The sequence below is a fragment of the Phyllobates terribilis genome, unplaced genomic scaffold (genome assembly GCF_046119375.1).
Source record: "Phyllobates terribilis strain yellow unplaced genomic scaffold, ASM4611937v1 Scaffold_1__5_contigs__length_1240528914, whole genome shotgun sequence".
Classification (NCBI taxonomy): Eukaryota; Metazoa; Chordata; class Amphibia; order Anura; family Dendrobatidae; genus Phyllobates; species Phyllobates terribilis.
In genome coordinates, this window is record NW_027362761.1 from 590,168,744 (window position 1) to 590,190,085 (window position 21,342).

General features: G+C 43.9%; 1 protein-coding gene across 2 annotated transcripts in view; it reads left to right on the forward strand.

The window, feature by feature from the left end:
- C6 (complement C6) overlaps positions 1-21,342 on the forward strand; it is an 82,470-nt gene that overhangs the window by 23,627 nt on the left and 37,501 nt on the right. For both annotated transcript variants that reach the window (XM_073682068.1, XM_073682075.1), the window contains exons 8-12: positions 259-499; positions 1,744-1,869; positions 2,310-2,476; positions 4,964-5,189; positions 12,584-12,755. In XM_073682068.1, the coding sequence (XP_073538169.1) occupies positions 259-499; positions 1,744-1,869; positions 2,310-2,476; positions 4,964-5,189; positions 12,584-12,755 (932 nt within the window). The remainder of the gene's footprint in view (positions 1-258; positions 500-1,743; positions 1,870-2,309; positions 2,477-4,963; positions 5,190-12,583; positions 12,756-21,342) is intronic.

Genomic DNA, 21,342 nt, shown 5'->3' on the forward strand with positions numbered 1-21,342 from the left:
ATGACAGCTCCCGAACTCTCCGAATATTGATTACTACTGATTTGCCACCTTCGTGTCCTTTTGATGGAATGTTGAGATCTAAAGGAGATAGTGGAGAGATAGGTAGATGATATATAGATAGATTTGGGATGGGTAGATAGATTATATATAGATAGATAATAGATTGATGGATAGATAGATAGATAATAGATAGAATATAGCTAGTACGTGGGTGATGTATCAGCTCCAGTTCTTGGATTATCGTCTGTTTCCTTCTAGAATTCTAATTTCATCAGGATCAATAAAGTGATCTCGGTGTCAGAATTCAGAATGAAGAAGGACAATCTGTGGCTGTCGGATGTCTTCCTCCGCGCCCTGAATCATCTGCCCTTGGAATATAACTATCCGCTCTACAGCAGAATATTTGAGGATTTCGGCACCCATTACATCACATCCGGCTCCATGGGGGGATCGTATGACCTCCTCTACCAGTACAGCGCTGAGGAGCTGAAGAATTCAGGTAAGGAACTCAGAATCATTGTCCAGACCTCCGTAACCCCGACTGGAGGTCAGAGTGCAGACAGACAGAGCAGGGTAACGCAGATCGCAGCAGTTTACCCCCTTTAGATGCCGCTTTCAATAATGACTGCGACATCTATGTGGTTAGATAGAAGGGACAGTGCTTCTGTCACCCTAACCCCCTTCATCAGTGGCATATCGCTAATAGCGGCAGACCATGCGGCCACTATGAGATCTGTGAGTCTGGGGGGCGGCACCAGGCCCCTTCGCCTGACTTTCAGTTGTATCCACATCCTGGATGCAGATACAGTTGAAAGCAATGATGGAGGAGGGAGCCGTCAGCTGAAGCTCCCTCCTCCGCCATTCTCCCTCCTGCCGTCTCAGCGCAGCCGGTGCGATGACATCATTACATCGCACCGCTGTGCCGAGCAGTGCAGACCACACGCTGCAGAGGCCGGAGCTGCGGAGACACGGGGAGAGGGGAGTATTTTTTTTTATCAATCAATACTTTGTTGGGGCCATGATACTATTTAGGGGGCTATTTGTGGGGCCATGATACTATTTGGAGGGCTACGTGGGAACCATCATACTATTTACGGGGGTGTCATACTATTTGGAGGGCTATGGGGGGGATCAACATAGTATTTGGTTGGCTATGGGGGGGACCATCATACTATTTGGGAGGGGTATCATACTATTTGGAGGACTATGTGGGGGCCATTATACTGTCTGGAGGACTATGTGGGGGCCATCATACTGTGTTGGGGTCACTGTGGAGGTATCATACTTTGGGAGTGGGGGGGTATTGTAGGGTCATCATGTGCATGTGGAGGGTACTGTGGAAGAATTCACCATGGGGGTATCATACTGTGTTTGGGGGGCACATTTGTTGGCATCATACTTTATGGGGGTCATGAAAGGGGTATATTAGTGTGTGGGAACATTAAGGGGTTTCAGTAGTGGCAAAATTACTTTGTAAGTTCTGCAGAGTCGTGGGAGCTTGCCTATGACCACGCCGAATATTAATTATTATTTTTTATTGGGGAGGGGGGAGGGAATTAGGGAATTAGGATTTGTGCTATGAGGCCACATGATTTCGGTGTACCCCAGCCCTTCATGATAGAATTGTGACATGCCAATGGGCTGTCATCACAGCTGGGGGCTTCCTGAGGACCCCCGTGTCTGCCACCTTTGTGCCCATATGAAGCCCTAACGTTTTACTATATCCAATGTGTCTTCCGTTAGGTCTGACCACTGCACAATCAGTTGAATGTTCAAGATGGGAAACAAAGCGACGTGTCTTTTTCTTCTTCAAGAAAACAACAGTCCATCACATATGTACGACCAACAAGATGACCGAGAAATATGAAGGTACCTCAGCCGAAAACTGGGAATCTACTCGGATAGTCACACTTTCCATGAATCATATGTTTTGAGATAAATGTGCAAGACGCGTTTCCAGGCCGGCGCTATTCCAGCAACATTTTATTCACTGCAGTGTAATACCACACATCACCACCAGGGGTGGTACAGAACTGGAACAATATCACTGCTTTCTCCCAGGAACAGCGCCACACCGGTCCACGGGTTGTATTGCAGCTCAGCATTATAAAAGTTCATGGACTTGAACTGCAATACCAAAGACAACCTGTGGACCGGTGTGGCGCTGTTTCAGGAAGAAAGTTGACAATTTTTTTTTTTTAATCCAATAAAGATTCCATTTCTTTCAATGAAGACTGGTTTGCAGAGGGACTTGTCCTGCCATGTCAGGCGCCATATCCTGCTGTAATCCGTCTTACTTTACCCTTCAGGTTCATTTTTACAGTCTTCAGAAAAATCGATATCTTTAGTAAAAGGCGGCAAGGCGGAATATGCTGCTAAATTAGCCTGGCAGAAAAAGGGATCCTTCCCGGAGCACAACGTCTATAAAGAATGGACTGCGTCCACAGCGGATAACCCTGTGGTGGTTTATAGTGAGGTAAGAGAATATTTTCATCAAGATACTAGGTATTAACCACACTAGACCACCAGGACTATTACAGGAATATTATGGCTAATCCCTAAGCCACCCATTTATAAACCGAAATAGCTTTTATCATCCTAGATCACCATTCACATACTATGGATTAATCTTTAATTCACACTAGACCACCAGGACTACTACAGGAATATTATCAATAACCCTTAACCCTCCCTTAATGAAACTACGTAGCCCAAAACTTCCCATCCTAGACCAACATTAACAATGGATATCAAGATTAACCTCTTTCTATCATCACTAGATCAAAATAGAAATGGTATATAGTAACCATTACTCCCCACTAGGCTACCAGGGCTATTACGGTCCATAAATATTATGGCCGACCCCTAATCCACCCATTATAAAACAAAATAGTCTTCACCACCTTAGATCACTATAGACATATTATGTGTTAACCTCTAATCCACACCAGACCACCAGGACTATTACAGGAATACTATCAATAACCCTTATCCACCCGTTAATGAAATTAATTAATTCAAACCTACCCATCCTGGACTAACAAGAATAATTGATATATACATTACTTCATCTTTTCCATGGGTCATCATAGACATACTAATTATTATTCATAAAGCCATACTAGACCACCAGGGCCATTAGAAGAACAATATCACTAGTCCTTAAACCACCCATAAATAAAATGAAATAGCCTAGAGTACCATAGAAGTCCTAAAGTATTAACTTTTAATCCACACTAGACCACCAAGGCTATTAATGAAATGCTATGGTTAACCCCTAAGACACTCGTTATGAAACTTAATTGTCAAAAATTACCCACAATAGACCAACAAGTATAATGAATATTAAAAATAATTATTTTACCCACACTAGCACACCAGGGCTATTGCAGAAATAATATCATTAACCCCTAAACCACCCTTTATTAACCTAATTAGTCCAAACCTACCACCCCTAGACCAACATGGATGAAATGATAACACTATTACCCAATCCTTTCCACAGATCACCATGAACTTCATAAGTATTAATGATAAGGCCACATAAGGCCCTGAGGGATTTTACAGAAATAATATCACTAACCCCTAAACTCTCCTTTTTAAAACTAAATAGCCCAAACTTACCCGTCATATACCAACATGGACACTGGATAACACTATTACCCATTCATCATGCTACATTACCATACAGATACTATTTATTGACCACTAAGCCACAGTAGACCACCAGGGCTATTACATGAATAATATCACTAACCCCTAAGCCACCCTTTATAAAACAGAATAGCCCAAATCTACCCATCCTGGACCAACATGGATATCAAGATTAACCCCATTATTACCTGAAAATGCCATAGATATTCTATTTATTGACCTCTAATCCATACTAAACCACCATGGATATTACAGAAATAATATCATTAACCCCAAAGCCACCAATAGGAAACTAAATAGTCCAAATAAACCAACATTAATAACATATTAAACCTTCATCACCCTAAAATATGATAGGGATCATATGTATTAACATAGCGATACTAGACCACCAGGGCTATTAAAGCATTACTATAATTAACTTCTTATAGCCCAAAGTTACCCATCCTAGACCAACATTAATAATATAATAAATCTTCATCAACCCCAAACTATAATCATATGTGTTACCTTAGCGACACTAGACCACCAGGGCTATTATAGGATTACTATCATTAACTTCTTATAGCCCAAAGTTACCCATCCTAGACCAACATTAATAATATAATAAACCTTCATCAACCACAAATTATAATCATATGTGTTACCTTAGCGACACTAGACCACCAGGGCTATTATAGGATTACTATGATTAACTTCTAATAGCCCAAAGCTTCCCATCCTAGACCAACATGAATTACCAACATGATATCAATAATAACCACATAGCTTATCATAGGCATATAAGGCATTAACTACTAAGCACACCAGACCACCTGGGCTATTTTGCCTTCCTCTGGATCAACATGTTAGGCTATGGGTTGAACTAGATGGACTTAGTCTTCATTCAACCTTAAAAAAAAAAACTATCTTACTATTAGTGGCATACCATCAATAACCCTTAAGCCACCCCTTATAACACGAAATAGCCCAAACCTTCTTATTCAAGATTAAAATGGGTAATAGATCGGAATATGATTCCCTTCATTACCCTTGGTCACCATAAAAATACAAGGCAATTACTGGAGTACTGTCACTAACCCCTAGGCCATCCCAAGGAAGAGTATGCAGTGTGGTACATAACATACAATCAAAGATGAAGCTTGGAGAGGGGGTTTTGCTTTCTCCGCTGTCCTTGGAGACCCCCTGTGTTTGTCCCACCTGGGTTTCGCTGCTGTAATTTGGGACCGGAGTTTTGCCCCTGGGTCCACTTTGAATGTCTTCACCCCCTTCCAGATTCTAAAACGTCGTCTTATTAATGATTTTGCAGTTAAAGCCAATTGTGGATCTGGTGACTGGATTCCCCTGTGCAGTGACCAAACGGCGAAACCTCCTGAAAGCGTTTGATGAGTATTTAGAGACCTTTGACTCGTGTCGGTGCTCGCCGTGCCCTAATAATGCCAGGGTGGTATTACTGGACACAGAGTGCCATTGTGTCTGCCAGCCAGGGACCTACGGGGAGAGCTGTGAGAAACGAGCTCCAGATTACAACTCAGGTAAGAGCCGAGAATTGTGCTGCAGATTGTGTACTCTGCTGCCGAGACCGGAGTAACCCTCAGTTGTAAGTTTATAAAGCGCCGGCCTTATTTTATATGGCGCCCTCTGCGGCATCTTTTCTGTGTCCACCCATATGGCGAACGTCGTATATAGTACTCAAATAACAATCCTATACAGTCTCCAGTTCTAAGCACCATACAGTGTGGGGCCTTTTCGATGAGCCAAATAGAATTACCTAAAAACCAGAACCGCCATACAGTGCCCAAATAATACCACTATAGACTGCTCAAATTATACCAGTGTACAATCCTCAAATAATAACACCATTCACGGTGCAAATAATGCTGCCATACAGTGCTCAAATAATACCACCCTATACTGCTCACATTATACCATTGTACAATCCCTAACTAATAACACCATTCATTGTGCAAATAATGCTGCCATACAGTGCTGAAATAGCACTACTATATTATTTTCAAATAATACCACCATAAAATGGCCATATAATTCCAACATACAGTGCACAAATACGACCAAAATGTAAAGCTCAAACTATTCCACCATGCAATACCCCAAAAATACAATCATACATTGCACAAATAATACCTGCATACAGTGATCAAAGTACATCACCACATAGTGCTCAAATAATACCGCTATACAGTGCACAAGAATACCACCATACAATACACAACTAATAGCAGTGCCATAAAATGTGAAAATACAACAAAACATTGCTGAAATAATACTGCCATTCACAGTTGATATAATGCTCAAAATAATACCATCATAAAATGAACAGATAATACACAAATAATACCACCATACAGTACTCACATGCTATCATATAATGCTAAAATATGACATACAGTTCTAAAATAATAGCACCATATAGTGAATAAACAATGCCAACATATATTAGCACCATACAGTAAAAATAATAGCACCTGTGGTAGATCGCTCACTCTGCTGCACACAGAGGTAGACATAGGTACGCTGTCTCTTTAAATTTCTTGTTGGTTTATTAACGTGCAGCATAAACCAACATTGAGTCCATAAAAGAAAACATGGTCCGCTGGGCAAAAAACTGGAAAAGAAAACAAAATGGTAACACAAAGCACAGTCTTTGTCGCAGCAGGAATCTGCCTGTTCAGAGTTCAGCAACTTCACGTGGATCAGGTCAGCTCAACACAAACATGTCTGGAGTTCCTCTCTCCAGACCTACTGAACACTAAATGCCTCTGCAGGCCGAATATTTAAACCCCAGACCAAACCCTGAGGTGGAGATATGGTGAACAACCTCCCACCTGCACTATGGTCGTTTACTCAAACTGGCTCATTTAAATATGTCTGATTAACCCTCTCAGCACATACCATGCAGGAGAAGACTTCCAGTTTCACATCACTGAAGCTAATAGCCTCAGTGAAACATATGTCCCCTCCGACACTCTGCCAGTGACCATGTCACATATTCCAAACCCACCCCAACCCCCCAGCCCAAGCCAGGGGTTTTGGCACCTTCACTAGCTAAACAGGGAAGTCTGGACAGGACATCTGCGTTACCATGCTCCACATGAAAATTAAAATCCTGGAACACTAGAAACCACCTAGTTACCTGGGGATTCTTCCCCTTCCTTTCCCTCATCCATCTCACGGGTGCATGGTCTCACATTAGCCTGAACTTTCGGCCTAATAGATAGTATCTTAGTGTCTCAATTGTCCATTTGATGGTCAAGCACTCTGTGAAGACCCGGGGTCTTCCGTGGGCATAATACTACTCAGACGGCACAGGGTGAGAGTAAAACAGCGTGGCAATACTTTATTGAACCATAAAACGGGCAATAAACACATAGAACAGTCCCAGCATATACCCAAGATGGTACAACATTACACAGTCTCACCCTTCCTTCTCCGCCTGCCTGGGATAGAACAGCTGTGACTTTGGGACTTCCAGGGCCTACTACCTCAACCAGTGGTCCCCCACTTCTATCGGGCCCCCTCAGACAGAAGGTAGCATCAAGCTTAGGAAGCTAGCAGTCCATCAAAGTACAAGGCCAGGGGACCCGAGGGTCCCACCCTGGCCTCTCCGAGAGTTTCTATGGGGCCAGATGACCAGCTGGTCCCAATCTGGCTTCTCCGAATGTCTCCATGAGTTCCAGGTGACCGGAGGGTCCCTCCTAGCAACCTCATACAACATATCCATGGGGCCAGGTGACTTCATCGTCCCAACCTGGTCTCTCCAAATGTATCCATGGGCTGTCTGATGGTCAGTGGAGCAGATCCATATCTTTCCAGTCAGGGCCATATACCCTTAGGCCGGAATCATGTAGAATCCAAATCTGTGTCTCTCTGGATCGAGCCATGCTACAAGCTACTCTCCTGAAAGTGTGTCTGATCTTTTATTCTCCTTGTAATGTCTCTTTTAATTCTCCTTGCAGCAGGATAGAAAAACCCCTTTTTTATATTTACATATGTGGCTAAGGTCATCAGTCACAGTCACAGGTCAGAGGTAAAGGTGCAGGGCTCACTCAGGTCTCATTGTTTGAGCTAATCAATTCACATAGTTGGTATAGCAGGGGGCTCTTTAAATCAACATTTAGCTGGCTTTACACAATATGCAATTCGTATAGTAACAAACATCATTGTTCACAGACCAGTAGAAGACAACATTCAGGGTTATACAAATACTGGTATGTCCTTCTGACCAGCCACAAAAATACACATACTGTACATTCACAAGTTAACACAACACAATTGTGTATTTCTCTTGGCTTAACAAAACTCGTCTTCTAGCTGATTAAAATTATAAGCTGTGTCGTCACACACTCCTTCTCTATGATGGCATAGTTCTTTTCACAGGAAGAGAGTTTCCTACTCAGGAATAGGTCTGGATGTTCGTCCCCATCTATTTCTTGGGACAACACAGCTCCCAAACCGACCTCGGAGGCTTTAGTCTGAAACTTCTTAGTGAATTCAGGCGCGACTAAGACCGGCTGTTTACATAGGATGAGCTTCAACTCCTGGAATGTCATCTCCGCTTCAGGGGACCACTTGGCCATCTATGTCTTCGTGCCCTTAAGAAGATCAGTCAGGGGGGAGGCTATCCTGGCGAAATTCCAGGTAAATTGCTGATAATATCCTACAATTCCCAGAAACGCACAAACTTGCTTCTTGGAGTTCGGTTGCGGACAATTTCGGATAGCCTCCACCTTATTTACTTGCGGCTTTATTTCGACCCTTCCAACAACGTAGCCCAAGTATTTTGCTTCTTCCTTCCCATTGGCGCACTTCTTTGGGTTTATAGTAAACCCTGCCATCTTTAGCGCATCCAGAACCTCCTGGACCTTCTGTAAATTACTTTCCCAATCTGACTGAATATTACAATGTCATCCAGGTAAGCTGCGGAGTACTTTTTGTGAGAGACTAGGATCCGGTCCATGGCCCTCTGGAAGGTAAGTGGGGCTCCCTACAAACCGAACGGCATCCTGGTGTACTGAAAGCACCCATCAGGAGTAGAGAAAGCCATCTTCTCTTTGGCACTTGGGGACAGGAGAATCTGCCAGTACCTTTTCGTTAGGTCCAGGGTGGTGATATATCTGGCTGACCCTAGCCTCTCAATGAGCTCATCGACGCAGAGCATCGGATACGCGTTGAACTTTGACAACTCATTCAGCTTCCTGTAGTCATTACAGAATCGCCATTCTCCATCCGGCTTCGGCACCAGGATAATGGGGCTGGACCAGCCGCTCTTTGACTCCTCGAAGATGCCCAGGCTCAACATTCTCCTCACCTCTTTGGAGAGCACCTCACGTCGGCTTCAGGAATCCGATACGGCCTTTGATTCACCCTCACATGCGGCTCCATCAAGATTTCATGCTTGACCACCTGCGTACAAACTGGCAGCTCTGAAAACAGGTCCCAGTTCCGCTGAAGCAGCTCTCGGCACTGTTGCTTCTGGGACGGTGACAGTGTCTCTGGGCTTCAGGATGGGCCCCCAGGCAAGTAGCTTCCACCCACCCCCTGTCTCGCCCAGGTTTGAGCAGGTTAACTTGGGACACCTGATACAGCTTCCTTCTTCCTGGTTGGTGGACTTTGTAGTTGACGTCACTCAACTTTTCGACCACCTCGTATGACACTTGCTACTTGGTCAGGAATTTACTCTCCACCTTTGGGATCAACACCAACACCCAGTCTCCAGGGCTAAACTGCCTCGCCGACCGATTGTAGACCCTAGCTTGGGCCTCTTGTGCTTGAGGGAGGCTCTCCCTCACAATTGGCATCACCCTTGTGATCCGGTCCTGCATCTGGCCATATGTTCGATGACACTTCGGTGGGGTGTTACCTCCGCTTCCCAGGTCTCCTTTGCAATGTCCAGAAGTCCCCGAGGGTGCCGTCCATATAGCAACTCGAAGGGTGAGTACCCTGTAGAGGCCTGTGGGTCTTCTCTAATGGAGAATAGCAGGTAGAGGAGTAGGCAATCCCAGTCTCGGACATCTTTCTCCCCAACCTTTTTAAGCATGGACTTTAGGGTCTTATTAAACCTCTCCACCAGGTCGTCCGTCTGCGGATGGTACACTGACGTCCTGAGTTGTGTAATCTGGAGAGCCTTACACAACTCCCTCATCACTTTCGACATGAAAGCAATTCCCTGGACTGTCAGGAGAAGATATGTACCAGCTCTTGGGCTATACTCCTGGCAGAGGAGTTTCTCAATGGTGCCGCCTCGGGGTAATGTGTTGCATAGTGCAGTACCACTAGGATGTATTGGTGACCCCTGGCAGACTTAACTAAGGGCCCTACAAGGTCCATACCAATTCGGTCAAACGGGACCTCTATAATGGGTAATGGGACCAGGGGACTCCAAAAGTAGGACACGGGAGCTGTTAGCTGACAAGTAGGGCAAGACCGGCAGAAATTAACAATGTCTCGATGACACCCAGGCCAGTAGAACCTCTGCAGGACCCGATCTTGGGTTTTGTCTACTCCCAGATGCCCCCCTGAGACATGAGAATGGGCCAAATGTAATACCCTACGTCTATAGGGACCCAGCACCAACAACTGCTCTATCACTTCCACTCTTGGTTTAGTGACCCGATAAAGCAGATCCTCATTGAAGGTGAAATATGAGAACCTGGTGTCAGCCCCCGGCTCTCGATCAACCCCATTTATTACAGTCACATTGTCAAATGCACCTTTCAATGTAAGATCCTATATTTGCGCAGTACCAAAATTCCGTTCAGGAATCTCATCCTCATGAGTCCCTGTCTCGTCCTCGTCACCAGCAATGACACACCCCATGGGACTCAGTACCACGGTTCATTTTTATAGTCAATTGGGCAATGGGATAGTCCTTGTCGTCTTCGTGGATACAGAGGACTCCCACGTGTTTCCCAGGGATCAACTGGTGGGGGAGTGTGGCCCTTACCAGAGTCACCAAACTCTCTGAATCCAAAAGTCCCAACACCAGTACACCATTTATGATCATGGGACATGCCTATGGCCCCTCACCGGGCTGATAGTCCACACTGCAGGCGGGATAGGCATAGTATGAGAACCGCCTCCCTATGCTGCAGTCCATTTGTTCATAGGACATAGCACAATGGGCGGCTATGTGTCCAGGACTGTGACACCTCCAACAGAGCAAGTCTTTACCGGCGGCCTTTGGCAACCCCTCAGCAACCCCTTGGGACCTTGGACTCCCCCCAGTTGTGGCTCTACTACCCCTCTTTAGAGGTTTGGGCTCCTTCTGGGTACCCCAGTATGGGGATGCAACACAGCCCGGCTTCCTTATGGACCTCTCGACCACCTCGTACCTTCCCACTAAGCAAACCAGTTCATCTGCATTCCGGGGATCTCCCTGGGCAACCCAGGTCTGAACCGGTCTAGGAAGGTAGTACAAAAATCTGTCCATGACAAGCCGCTCGACCATCTGGGCTGGAGTGGAGGACTCCGGCTGCAGCGACTTCTGTACAAGATGCAGAAGGTCAAACATTTGGGAGCGAGGTGGTTTATCACCGAAATACGTCCAGTTGTGAACCTTTTGGGCTGTGACTGATATAGTCACTTCTGCACATGCCAGTATCACAGTTTTCAACTTTAAACATTCCTGGGCATCCTGTAAGGCCAAATGATAATAAGCCTTTTGGGGCTCACCAGTCAGATAGAGCGCCAGTACCTCCGCCCACTGCTCTGGCGGTAGCTTCTCCCGCTCTGCCACCCTCTCAAACTCAATTAAAAACACATCATCGCCCGGGGTCATTTTTTGCATGCCTCGTCTTACCGCTTTCTGGACATACGAGTCATCACCTGGAGTTGGGGGGAAGGGCTGCTGGCCTCACAGGAACTGCCTCTGCAAGCAATTCCATCTGCTGCTACTGTCGGAGCTGGTCTTCTTGGTGCTGCTGCTGTTGGTGGATCTGTTGCAATAGTAGCTTGCTTGTCTCCTACTGGGCTAACACAAGATGCTTGACCAGGTTCTCCATACTGTCTGTCTTCGTTTCCTGGCTTATGGCCGCCTTTACCCAGGACATTCAGTTTGTCCTCAGCCGTTACACAGGCCTCCTGGGGATCTTGCCCGCATTCTCCACCACCTGTGGTAGATCGTTTACTCGGCTGCACACGGAGGTAACACAGGTACGCTGTCTTTTTAAATTTCTTGTTGGTTTATTAAAGTGCAGCATAAACCAACATTGAGTCCATAAAAGAAAACGCTGCCCGCTGGGCAAAAAACGGGAGAGCAGAACAAACTGGTAACACAAAGCACAGTCCTTGTGGTAGCAGGGATCCGCCTGCTCAGAGTTTGGCAACTCCACATGGTTTAGGTCAGTTCAACACAAACATGTCTGGAGTTCCTCTCTCCAGACCTACTGAACACTGAATGCCTCAGAAGGCCGAGTATTTAAATCCCAGGCCACACCCTGAAGTGGAGATATGGTGAACAACCTCCCACCCACTCTATAGTTGTTCACTCAAACTGGCCCATTTAAATATGTCTGATTAACCCTCTCAGCACATACCATGCAGGAGAAAACTTCCAGTTTCACATCACTGAAGCTAATAGCCTCAGTGAAACATATCTCCCCTCCAACACTCTGCCAGTGACTTTGTCACACACCATACAGTAAATAATGACACTATATAATGCAAAAATAATCCCCCCATACAGTGCTCAAATACTATCACTATATAAGCAAAAATAATACCTCCAAACAGTGCTCAGATAATACCGCCATACACTGCTAGAATAACAGCTCTGTACATTATTTCTACACAAAGTAAATATTGCGTAATAGTAAGATTCCTGGTAATAAACTGTTTTGGTGCCGGGTCGCTTATGGTTCTGCACCCATAAATTTGGATTTGGTTAATTCTTTGTTGTCTAACCTTCTAGTTGTCGTTGATGGGTCTTGGAGCTGTTGGTCCGCCTGGAGCTTATGTGACGCCTTCTCAAATAAGAACAGGACAAGGGAGTGCAACAATCCTGCCCCTCAGAATGGGGGCAAAAACTGTGAGGGTCCACGTTTGGAGGAGCGATACTGCCTTGTGTCTCTGTTGGAAGACAAGTAGGTCAATAAGATGTGGATATTATTCGTACACAGTTATACCGCACATTCAGTGTTTCCAGGGCCAAATGATAGAGGCAGACCATGCCGCTGCTCTGGACCATGTGGCGGGACGTGGCCGGGTACTGAACTGCTCCATGATGCAGAAAGCCAAGGAAAGCAAGACAAATCCCAAGAGATTCTTTAAAGGGAACCTGTCACGTCCTAGCTGCCCTCTACACTGCCCCATAGCATTGTTAGTGATGCAATGTCCAACTTTTTTTTCATTAAAATTGGTGCAGCTATAATGATTTTATAACCTTTTAATATACTTAGATCCTACCTGCTAGTTCAGTCATAGGGGTGTGATTCTCATATTCAGCCATGGGCTGGCGCAGCATTTAGTCACTGCTGGCGCCGCCCATGTATTTGAATAGTGCTCCAGGCAAGCGCTTGTAGCGGTCCGGCCACCTGCGCAGTGAGGCTGTGTGATTACCAACTTCACTGCGCTCGCACTATGCTGCCGCGCGTGTGCACTGAAGCTGTGTATGTCACGGTTTCGCTGCGCATGCGCTATGACGCTCTATTCCCCGCGCGTGTGCAGTGAAGCTGTGTAGTTCGCGGTTTCACTGCGCATGCGCTATGACGCTCTATTCCCCGCGCGTGTGCAGTGAAGCTGTGTAGTTCGCGGTTTCACTGCGCATGCGCTATAACGCTCTATTCCCCGCGCGTGTGCAGTGAAGCTGTGTAGTTTGCGGTTTCACTGCGCATGCGCTATGATGCTCTATTCCCCGCGTGTGTGCAGTGAAGCTGTGTAGTTCGTGGTTTGACTGCGCATGCGCTATGACTCTGTATTCCCCGCGCGTGTGCAGTGAAGCTGTGTAGTTCGCGGTTTGACTGCGCATGCGCTATGACGCTGTATTCCCCGCGCGTGTGCAGTGAAGCTGTGTAGTTCGCGGTTTGACTGCGCATGCGCTATGACGCTCTATTCCCCGCACGTGTGCAGTGAAGCTATGTAGTTCGCGGTTTCACTGCGCATGCGCTATGACGCTCTATTCCCCGCGCGTGTGCAGTGAAGCTGTGTAGTTCGCGGTTTCACTGCGGATGCGCTATGATGCTCTATTCCCCGCGCGTGTGCAGTGAAGCTGTGTAGTTCGCGGTTTCGCTGCGCATGCACTATGACGCTCTATTCCCCGCGCTTGTGCAGTGAAGCTGTGTAGTTCGCGGTTTCACTGCGCATGCACGGGGGATAGAGCGTCATAGCGCATGCGCAGTGAAACCGCGAACTACACAGCTTCACTGCGCACACGCGAGGAACATAGCGCGTGCGCAGTGAAGCTGGTAATCACACAGCCTCACTGCGCAGGCAGCCGGACATGTACAAATGCGCATGCGCCCCACAATATCAGCGCTTGGCCGAAGCAATATTCAGATACATGGGCGGCGCCAGCAGTGAGTGAATGCTGCGCCCACCCAAGACTGAATATGAGAATCACACCCCTATGGCTGAACGAGCAGGTAGGATCTCTGTATATTACAGGTTATAAAATAATTATAGCTGCACCAATTTTAATGAAAAAAGCTTGTTAGTGATGAACATTGCATCACTAACAACACTATGGGGGCAGTGTAGAGGGTAGCCAGGACATGACAGGTTCCCTTTAAATGCTTTTGTATTGCTGTATATAGAACAAGCAGGTTCAAGTCCCCTTAGGGAACTAAAAAATACAGTGAAAAGCAAAAAAAAAAAGAAAAAAAATCTGAAAAATAATACCAACAAAATGTACAAATAACCCCCCTTTTACCACATTAAAAATTAAGAAATAAAAAACTACACATATTTGGTATCGATGCATTCATAAAAGTCAGATCCATCAAAATATAAAGTAAATTAATCCGATCAGTAAACAGCGTAATGAGAAAAAAAAAATCAAAATGCCAGAATTGCGTTTTTTCAGAACAGAACAAAATGTAATAACAGGTGATTAAAACATCATATATAATCCAAAATGATATCATTAAGAAAATTGTCTCTGGGTGCATAAAACAAGCAATCACACAGCGGCAGATTACAAAAATTGAAAACATTACGGCTCTTGGAAAGTGGTGACACAAGTAAAAATTTATTTTTACAAATTTCTGAAATAAAACAATAACTATACTGACCAAACTGGGGAATCATATTACCAAGTCAGTTTTACAGTAAAATAAAACTAGCAGAGTCACTTGTGCAGAAGGATCTGGGTGTAATAATCTGTGGGCATCGTATATTCTAGGGAAATTAAAACTAGGAGAGTCACTTGTGCAGAAGGATCTGGGTGTAATAATCTGTGGACATCGTATAGTCTAGGGAAATTAAAGCTAGGAGAGTCACTTGTGCAGAAGGATCTGGGTGTAATAATCTGTGGACATCGTATATTTTAAGGAAATTAAAACTAGGAGTCACTTGTGCAGAAGGATCTGGGTGTAATAATCTGTGGACATCGTATATTTTAGGGAAATTAAAACTAGGAGAGTCACTTGTGCAGAAGGATCTGGGTGTAATAATCTGTGGGCATCGTATATTCTAGGGAAATTAAAACTAGGAGAGTCACTTGTGCAGAAGGATCTGGGTGTAATAATCTGTGGGCATCGTATATTCTAGGGAAAATTAAGACTAGGAGTCACTTGTGCAGAAGGATCTGTGTGTAATAATCTGTGGACATCGTATATTTTAGGGAAATTAAAACTAGGAGAGTCACTTGTGCAGAAGGATCTGGGTGTAATAATCTGTGGGCATCGTATATTCTAGGGTAATTAAAACTAGGAGAGTCACTTGTGCAGAAGGATCTAGGTGTAATAATCTGTGGGCATCGTATATTCTAGGGAAATTGAAACTAGGAGAGTCACTTGTGCAGAAGGATCTGGGTGTAATAATCTGTGGACATCGTATATTCTAGGGAAATTAAAACTAGGAGAGTCACTTGTGCGGAAGGATCTGGGTGTAATAATCTGTGGGCATCATATATTCTAGGGAAATTAAAACTAGGAGAGTCACTTGTGCAGAAGGATCTGGGTGTAATAATCTGTGGACATCGTATATTCTAGGGAAATTAAAACTAGGAGAGTCACTTGTGCGGAAGGATCTGGGTGTAATAATCTGTGGACATCGTATATTCTAGGGAAATTAAAACTAGGAGTCACTTATGCAGAAGGATCTGGGTGTAATAATCTGTGGACATCGTATATTTTAAGGAAATTAAAACTAGGAGTCACTTGTGCAGAAGGATCTGGGTGTAATAATCTGTGGACATCGTATATATTTTAGGGAAATTAAAACTAGGAGAGTCACTTGTGCAGAAGGATCTGGGTGTAATAATCTGTGGGCATCGTATATTCTAGGGAAATTAAAACTAGGAGAGTCACTTGTGCAGAAGGATCTGGGTGTAATAATCTGTGGGCATCGTATATTCTAGGGAAAATTAAGACTAGGAGTCACTTGTGCAGAAGGATCTGTGTGTAATAATCTGTGGACATCGTATATTTTAGGGAAATTAAAACTAGGAGAGTCACTTGTGCAGAAGGATCTGGGTGTAATAATCTGTGGGCATCATATATTCTAGGGAAATTAAAACTAGGAGAGTCACTTGTGCAGAAGGATCTGGGTGTAATAATCTGTGGACATCGTATATTCTAGGGAAATTAAAACTAGGAGAGTCACTTGTGCGGAAGGATCTGGGTGTAATAATCTGTGGACATCGTATATTCTAGGGAAATTTAAAACTAGGAGTCACTTATGCAGAAGGATCTGGGTGTAATAATCTGTGGACATTCTATATTCTAGGGAAATTAAAACTAGGAGAGTCACTTGTGCAGAAGGATGTGGGTGTAATAATCTGTGGACATCGTATATTCTAGGGAAATTAAAACTAGGAGAGTCACTTGTGCAGAATGATCTGGGTGTAATAATCTGTGGACATCGTATTTTCTAGGAAAAATAAAACTAGGAGTCATTTCTGCAGAAGGAACTCGGTGTACTTGTGGATCACAGACTTAATAGCATGAAATGTCAATGTGTGGCACAATATTGTTATGTATTATAAGTAGCATGAACTAATGGGACAAGGACATGATACGGCCACTTTACAAAGCGTTAGTGTGACCCCCCATATTCAGTTCATTTCTGGGCACCAGTTCATAGAAAGGATTCCCTTGAAAAAATACAAAGAAGAGCCACAAAACTGATAAGGGGCATGGAGGATCTTGGTTATGAGTAAAGATTAAAATAATTACATTTATTTAGCCTTGACAAGAGACATCTTAGGGGGGAGATGATTAACTGGTACAAGGACATAAATATGCAAAAAAGGTATAGTCAATGGCTGTTTCATGTAAAATCCCTCAAAAGAGGAGATGGCGCTCGCTCCCTCTGCCTGTAGAGAGAAAGGTTCAATCTCCAGAGGACATAAGGCTTCTTCACTATGAGAACTATTAATCTGTGGTCAACAATTTCAAAAAAGGGCTTAGATGCTATTTTTTTTTTTTGTTCAGAAGAAAATAACATAAAGGCCGATGTAAATGTGTACGGCTCTTTTTTGAATGTTTGCACCAGTGGAATGACAATAGGGATCAGGAGGGAAAGATTAGCTCTGGGAATGGGCTGGATCATGTATTTTAGTTATACATTTACCCCATTACCAATATTCTTTCCCATCCCTTGGCTGAACTTGATGGACATTTGTCTTTTTTCAGCCGTATGTAACTATGTAACAATATTACAGTGACTGTATAAATCTTTATTTACTAAGCACCCCCTAGTGGTATAAATCTGTATGTAGTGAGCTCCCCCTAGTGGTATAAATCTGTATGTAGTGAGATCCCTCTAGTGGTGTCTGTATAACTCTGTATGTACTGAGCTCCCCCTAGTGGTGTCTGTATAACTCTGTATGTACTGAGCTCCCTCTACTGGTGGCTGTATAAATCTGTATGTAGTGAGCTCCCCCTAGTGGAGGCTGTATACCTCTGTATGTACTGAGCTCCCTCTACTGGTGGCTGTATAAATGTGTCTGCAGTGAGCTCCCCCTAGTGGTGGCTGTAAAAATCTGCATGTAGTGAGCTCCCCCTCATGGTGGCTGTATAAATCTGTATGTAGTGAGCTCCCCTAGTGGTGGCTGTATAAATCTGTATGTAGTGAGCTCCCTCTAGTGGAGGCTGTATAACTCTGTATGTACTGAGCTCCCTCTACTGGTGGCTGTATAAATCTGTATGTAGTGAGCTCCCCCTAGTGGAGGCTGTATACCTCTGTATGTACTGAGCTCCCTCTACTGGTGGCTGTATAAATGTGTCTGCAGTGAGCTCCCCCTAGTGGTGGCTGTAAAAATCTGCATGTAGTGAGCTCCCCCTCGTGGTGGCTGTATAAATCTGTATGTAGTGAGCTCCTTCTAATGGTGGCTGTATAAATCTGTATGTAATGGGCTCCCCATAGAGGTGGCTGTATAAATTGGCATGTAGTGAGCTCCCCCTAGTGGTGGCTGTATAAATCTGTATGTAGTGAGTTCCATCTAGTGGTGGCTGTATAAATCTATATGTAGTGAGCTCCCCCTAGTGGTGGCTGTATAAATCTGTATGTAGTGAGCTCCCCTGAGTTGTAACTGTATAAATCTGTATGTAGTGAGCTCCCTCTAGTGGTGGCTGTATAAATCTGTATGTAGTGAGCTTCCTCTGGTGGTGGCTGTATAAATCTGTATGTAGTGAGCTCCCTCTAGTGGTGACTGTATAAATCTGTATGTAGTGAGCTCCCTCTAGTGGTGGCTGTATAAATCTGTATGTAGTGATGACTAGTGTTGAGCGAGTATGTTCTGTTAACCCTTTCGCCGAGTATGCTCGGGCCAAGCGAGTATTTATAGCTGCTCGGTGATATGGTTGAATCGCTCCCGTGTGCATGATTTGCGACTGTTTGACAGCTTTATTACATGTGAGGAACGTGTAAGAAATAGACATTCCTGCCATGTAATAAAGCTGTCAAACAGTTGCAAATCATGCACACGGGAGCGATATCACCGAGCAGCTGTAAATACTCGGTGCTCGGCCCGAGCATACTCGCCGAAAGGGTTAACAGAACATACTCGCTCATCACTAGTGATGACTAATAATCTGTATGTAGTGAGCTCCCCCTAGTGGTGGCTGTATAAAATCATATATAGTTTGTCTGGGAAGTGCAACTTCAGCCAATAGCTGCAGAGCAGGAGGTGATGTCAGTGAAGGGGGCTTTGTTTTGACAACTTCTAATTTTTATTTCCACAATGGCTTCAGATATAACTGATGCTCTGGTGTCTGCAGTATAGCTGTGTTCTTTCTCTTTCTCTTATCTGCAGTTTTTGGGAGAATAAGTTTTGGGATTATCCACTAGTTTTGTTTTAAACCCTCAATCTCCTCTCTTTATAAAAAGTCTTTATAAAAATGTGAAATGTTTGTTAAAAGCTCAAAACTTTTCGCGAAAGTCTCTCTACTACAATTCCAGTAATTTTTCAAAAAGAATGATTGTTAACATTTATTACAATTTATGTTAAGACAAACTGTTTAATACTGTTTCATGCTATGATAAGTTACGCTTGTCTATCGTTTAGTAACACCAAGACTAAATTAGTTTAAATCTGTGATCTATCTGGCCTAAGTTCAGGGAACCAACATGTTCCCAATACCCGGTGATCGTTTGGGATACCAAGTCACCAATCAAGTTGGGTCTCCCACACAATTTTTGTGCACTATTTGTGTACTTTCTTTGTTCTAACCCCCTACTCCCCCTTTTACCCTTTTAACTACGCTATCTCCAATGTTGGGAACCAGTATACTAATAAAACAAAATCTAGAACATGTCGACCAACGGTGAAAGCGACCTTCAGAGGCCGATACAGCGTGCAGATTTATATCCATGAGGCGTAGGGTCATATCTCACAATGTTCGCGGGTTTAATTCACCCACGAAGCATAAAAAAGCTTTCTTAGATTACTCCAAACATAGCCCTGATATCCTATGCCTACAAGAGACTCACTTCTTCTCCTTTTCTTGCCCCAAATACTTTAACAATATTCTAGATTTTACATTGCATCTCCCTCCCCACAATTGATGCGAGACTTCTTTCAGCACCTACACCTACCCAAAATTTCAGAATCGGCAGCCCAACATCATCTTTCAGAAATAACCGAAGAAGCTATAACCCAACAAATAAAGGATCTTCAAAACGGGCCCGATGGACTTACAGCTATCTGCTATAAAAAAAAAAAACGTCTAGAGGTACTGCTCCCCCATATCAGGAAATCTTACAACTTATTCCTAAAAGGAAATCAGATGCCACCAGAATTTTACATAGCCCATGTAAGCGTCATACCGAAACCCAAACGAGACCCTCAACTCACAAAAAAAAAACTATAGACCCGTATCACTTCTGAATGTAGACCTCAAAATATTCACATCTATAAGAATAAACACCTTACTCCCAGCATTAATCCATCATGATCAAGTGGGATTTATCCCAACAAGGCGAGCCCCTGATAACATTAGGCGAAATTTAAATATTATATATAAAGCTAAGATGGACAAAAACCTCTGATGATGCTAGCTTTGGATATTAAAAAAGCTTTTGACTCCATTTCCTGGCCCTATCTCTTTAATATGCTACCTTTATATGGATTTCCACGTGGCCTCATAACATCGTTAAAATTACTATATGACTCTCCCGCAGCATATCTAAAACTCCCATCTACCAAACCCGTACCTACTAAGATACAAAGAGGCACTCGGCAAGGATGCCCGCTATCGTCGGCATTATTTGCACTTAGCTATAGAGCCTCTGGGTGAAGCCATAAGGGCACCTGCTGATATTAAAGGATATCAAGGACTCGGTACACATCAGGACTACAAAGTAACCCTCTTCACAGATGACCTTCTATTAACCATAACACAACCCTTAACAACACTCCCGAACCTCTACTCCATACTACACAGATTCAAAAATTAACATTTACAAATCTAAAGCAATTATAAATAATAATCTTTTTATTTATATAGCGCCGACATATTCCGCAGCGCTTTACAATTCAGACAATTTAAAGACATTATGGGCGCTGTCCCCATTGGGGCTCACAATCTACTTTCCCTATCAGTCTTTGGGGTGTGGGAGGAAACCGGAGAACCCGGAGAAAACCCACGGGGAGAACATACAAACTCCTTGCAGATGTTGTCCTGCTCAATGTTCATAAACACTCCAACCCCCATGCAAGATCATATAATATCCCAGCTTGGATTCATTAAAAGGGATCATTATCTCACCTACTTGGGAATACATTTAACTACAAATAAATTGATACTTTTTAAATGGAACTACAGTAAACTCCTCTACTCCAGCAATTACAACATGATCTCAATAAATGGTCTTCAGCACACCTTTCCTGGCTAGGCTGTATTCACTCAATAAAAATGGTAACATTACCCCGTTTTCTATATCTTTTTATATCACTGCCTATAACAATACCCACCAAAACCTTTTCAGATATACAATTACCTACTATATTAGCTGCTCTGTTGCCGCATACCTACCATTCCCTCACACTTTGGAGAAAACTCAGATTCA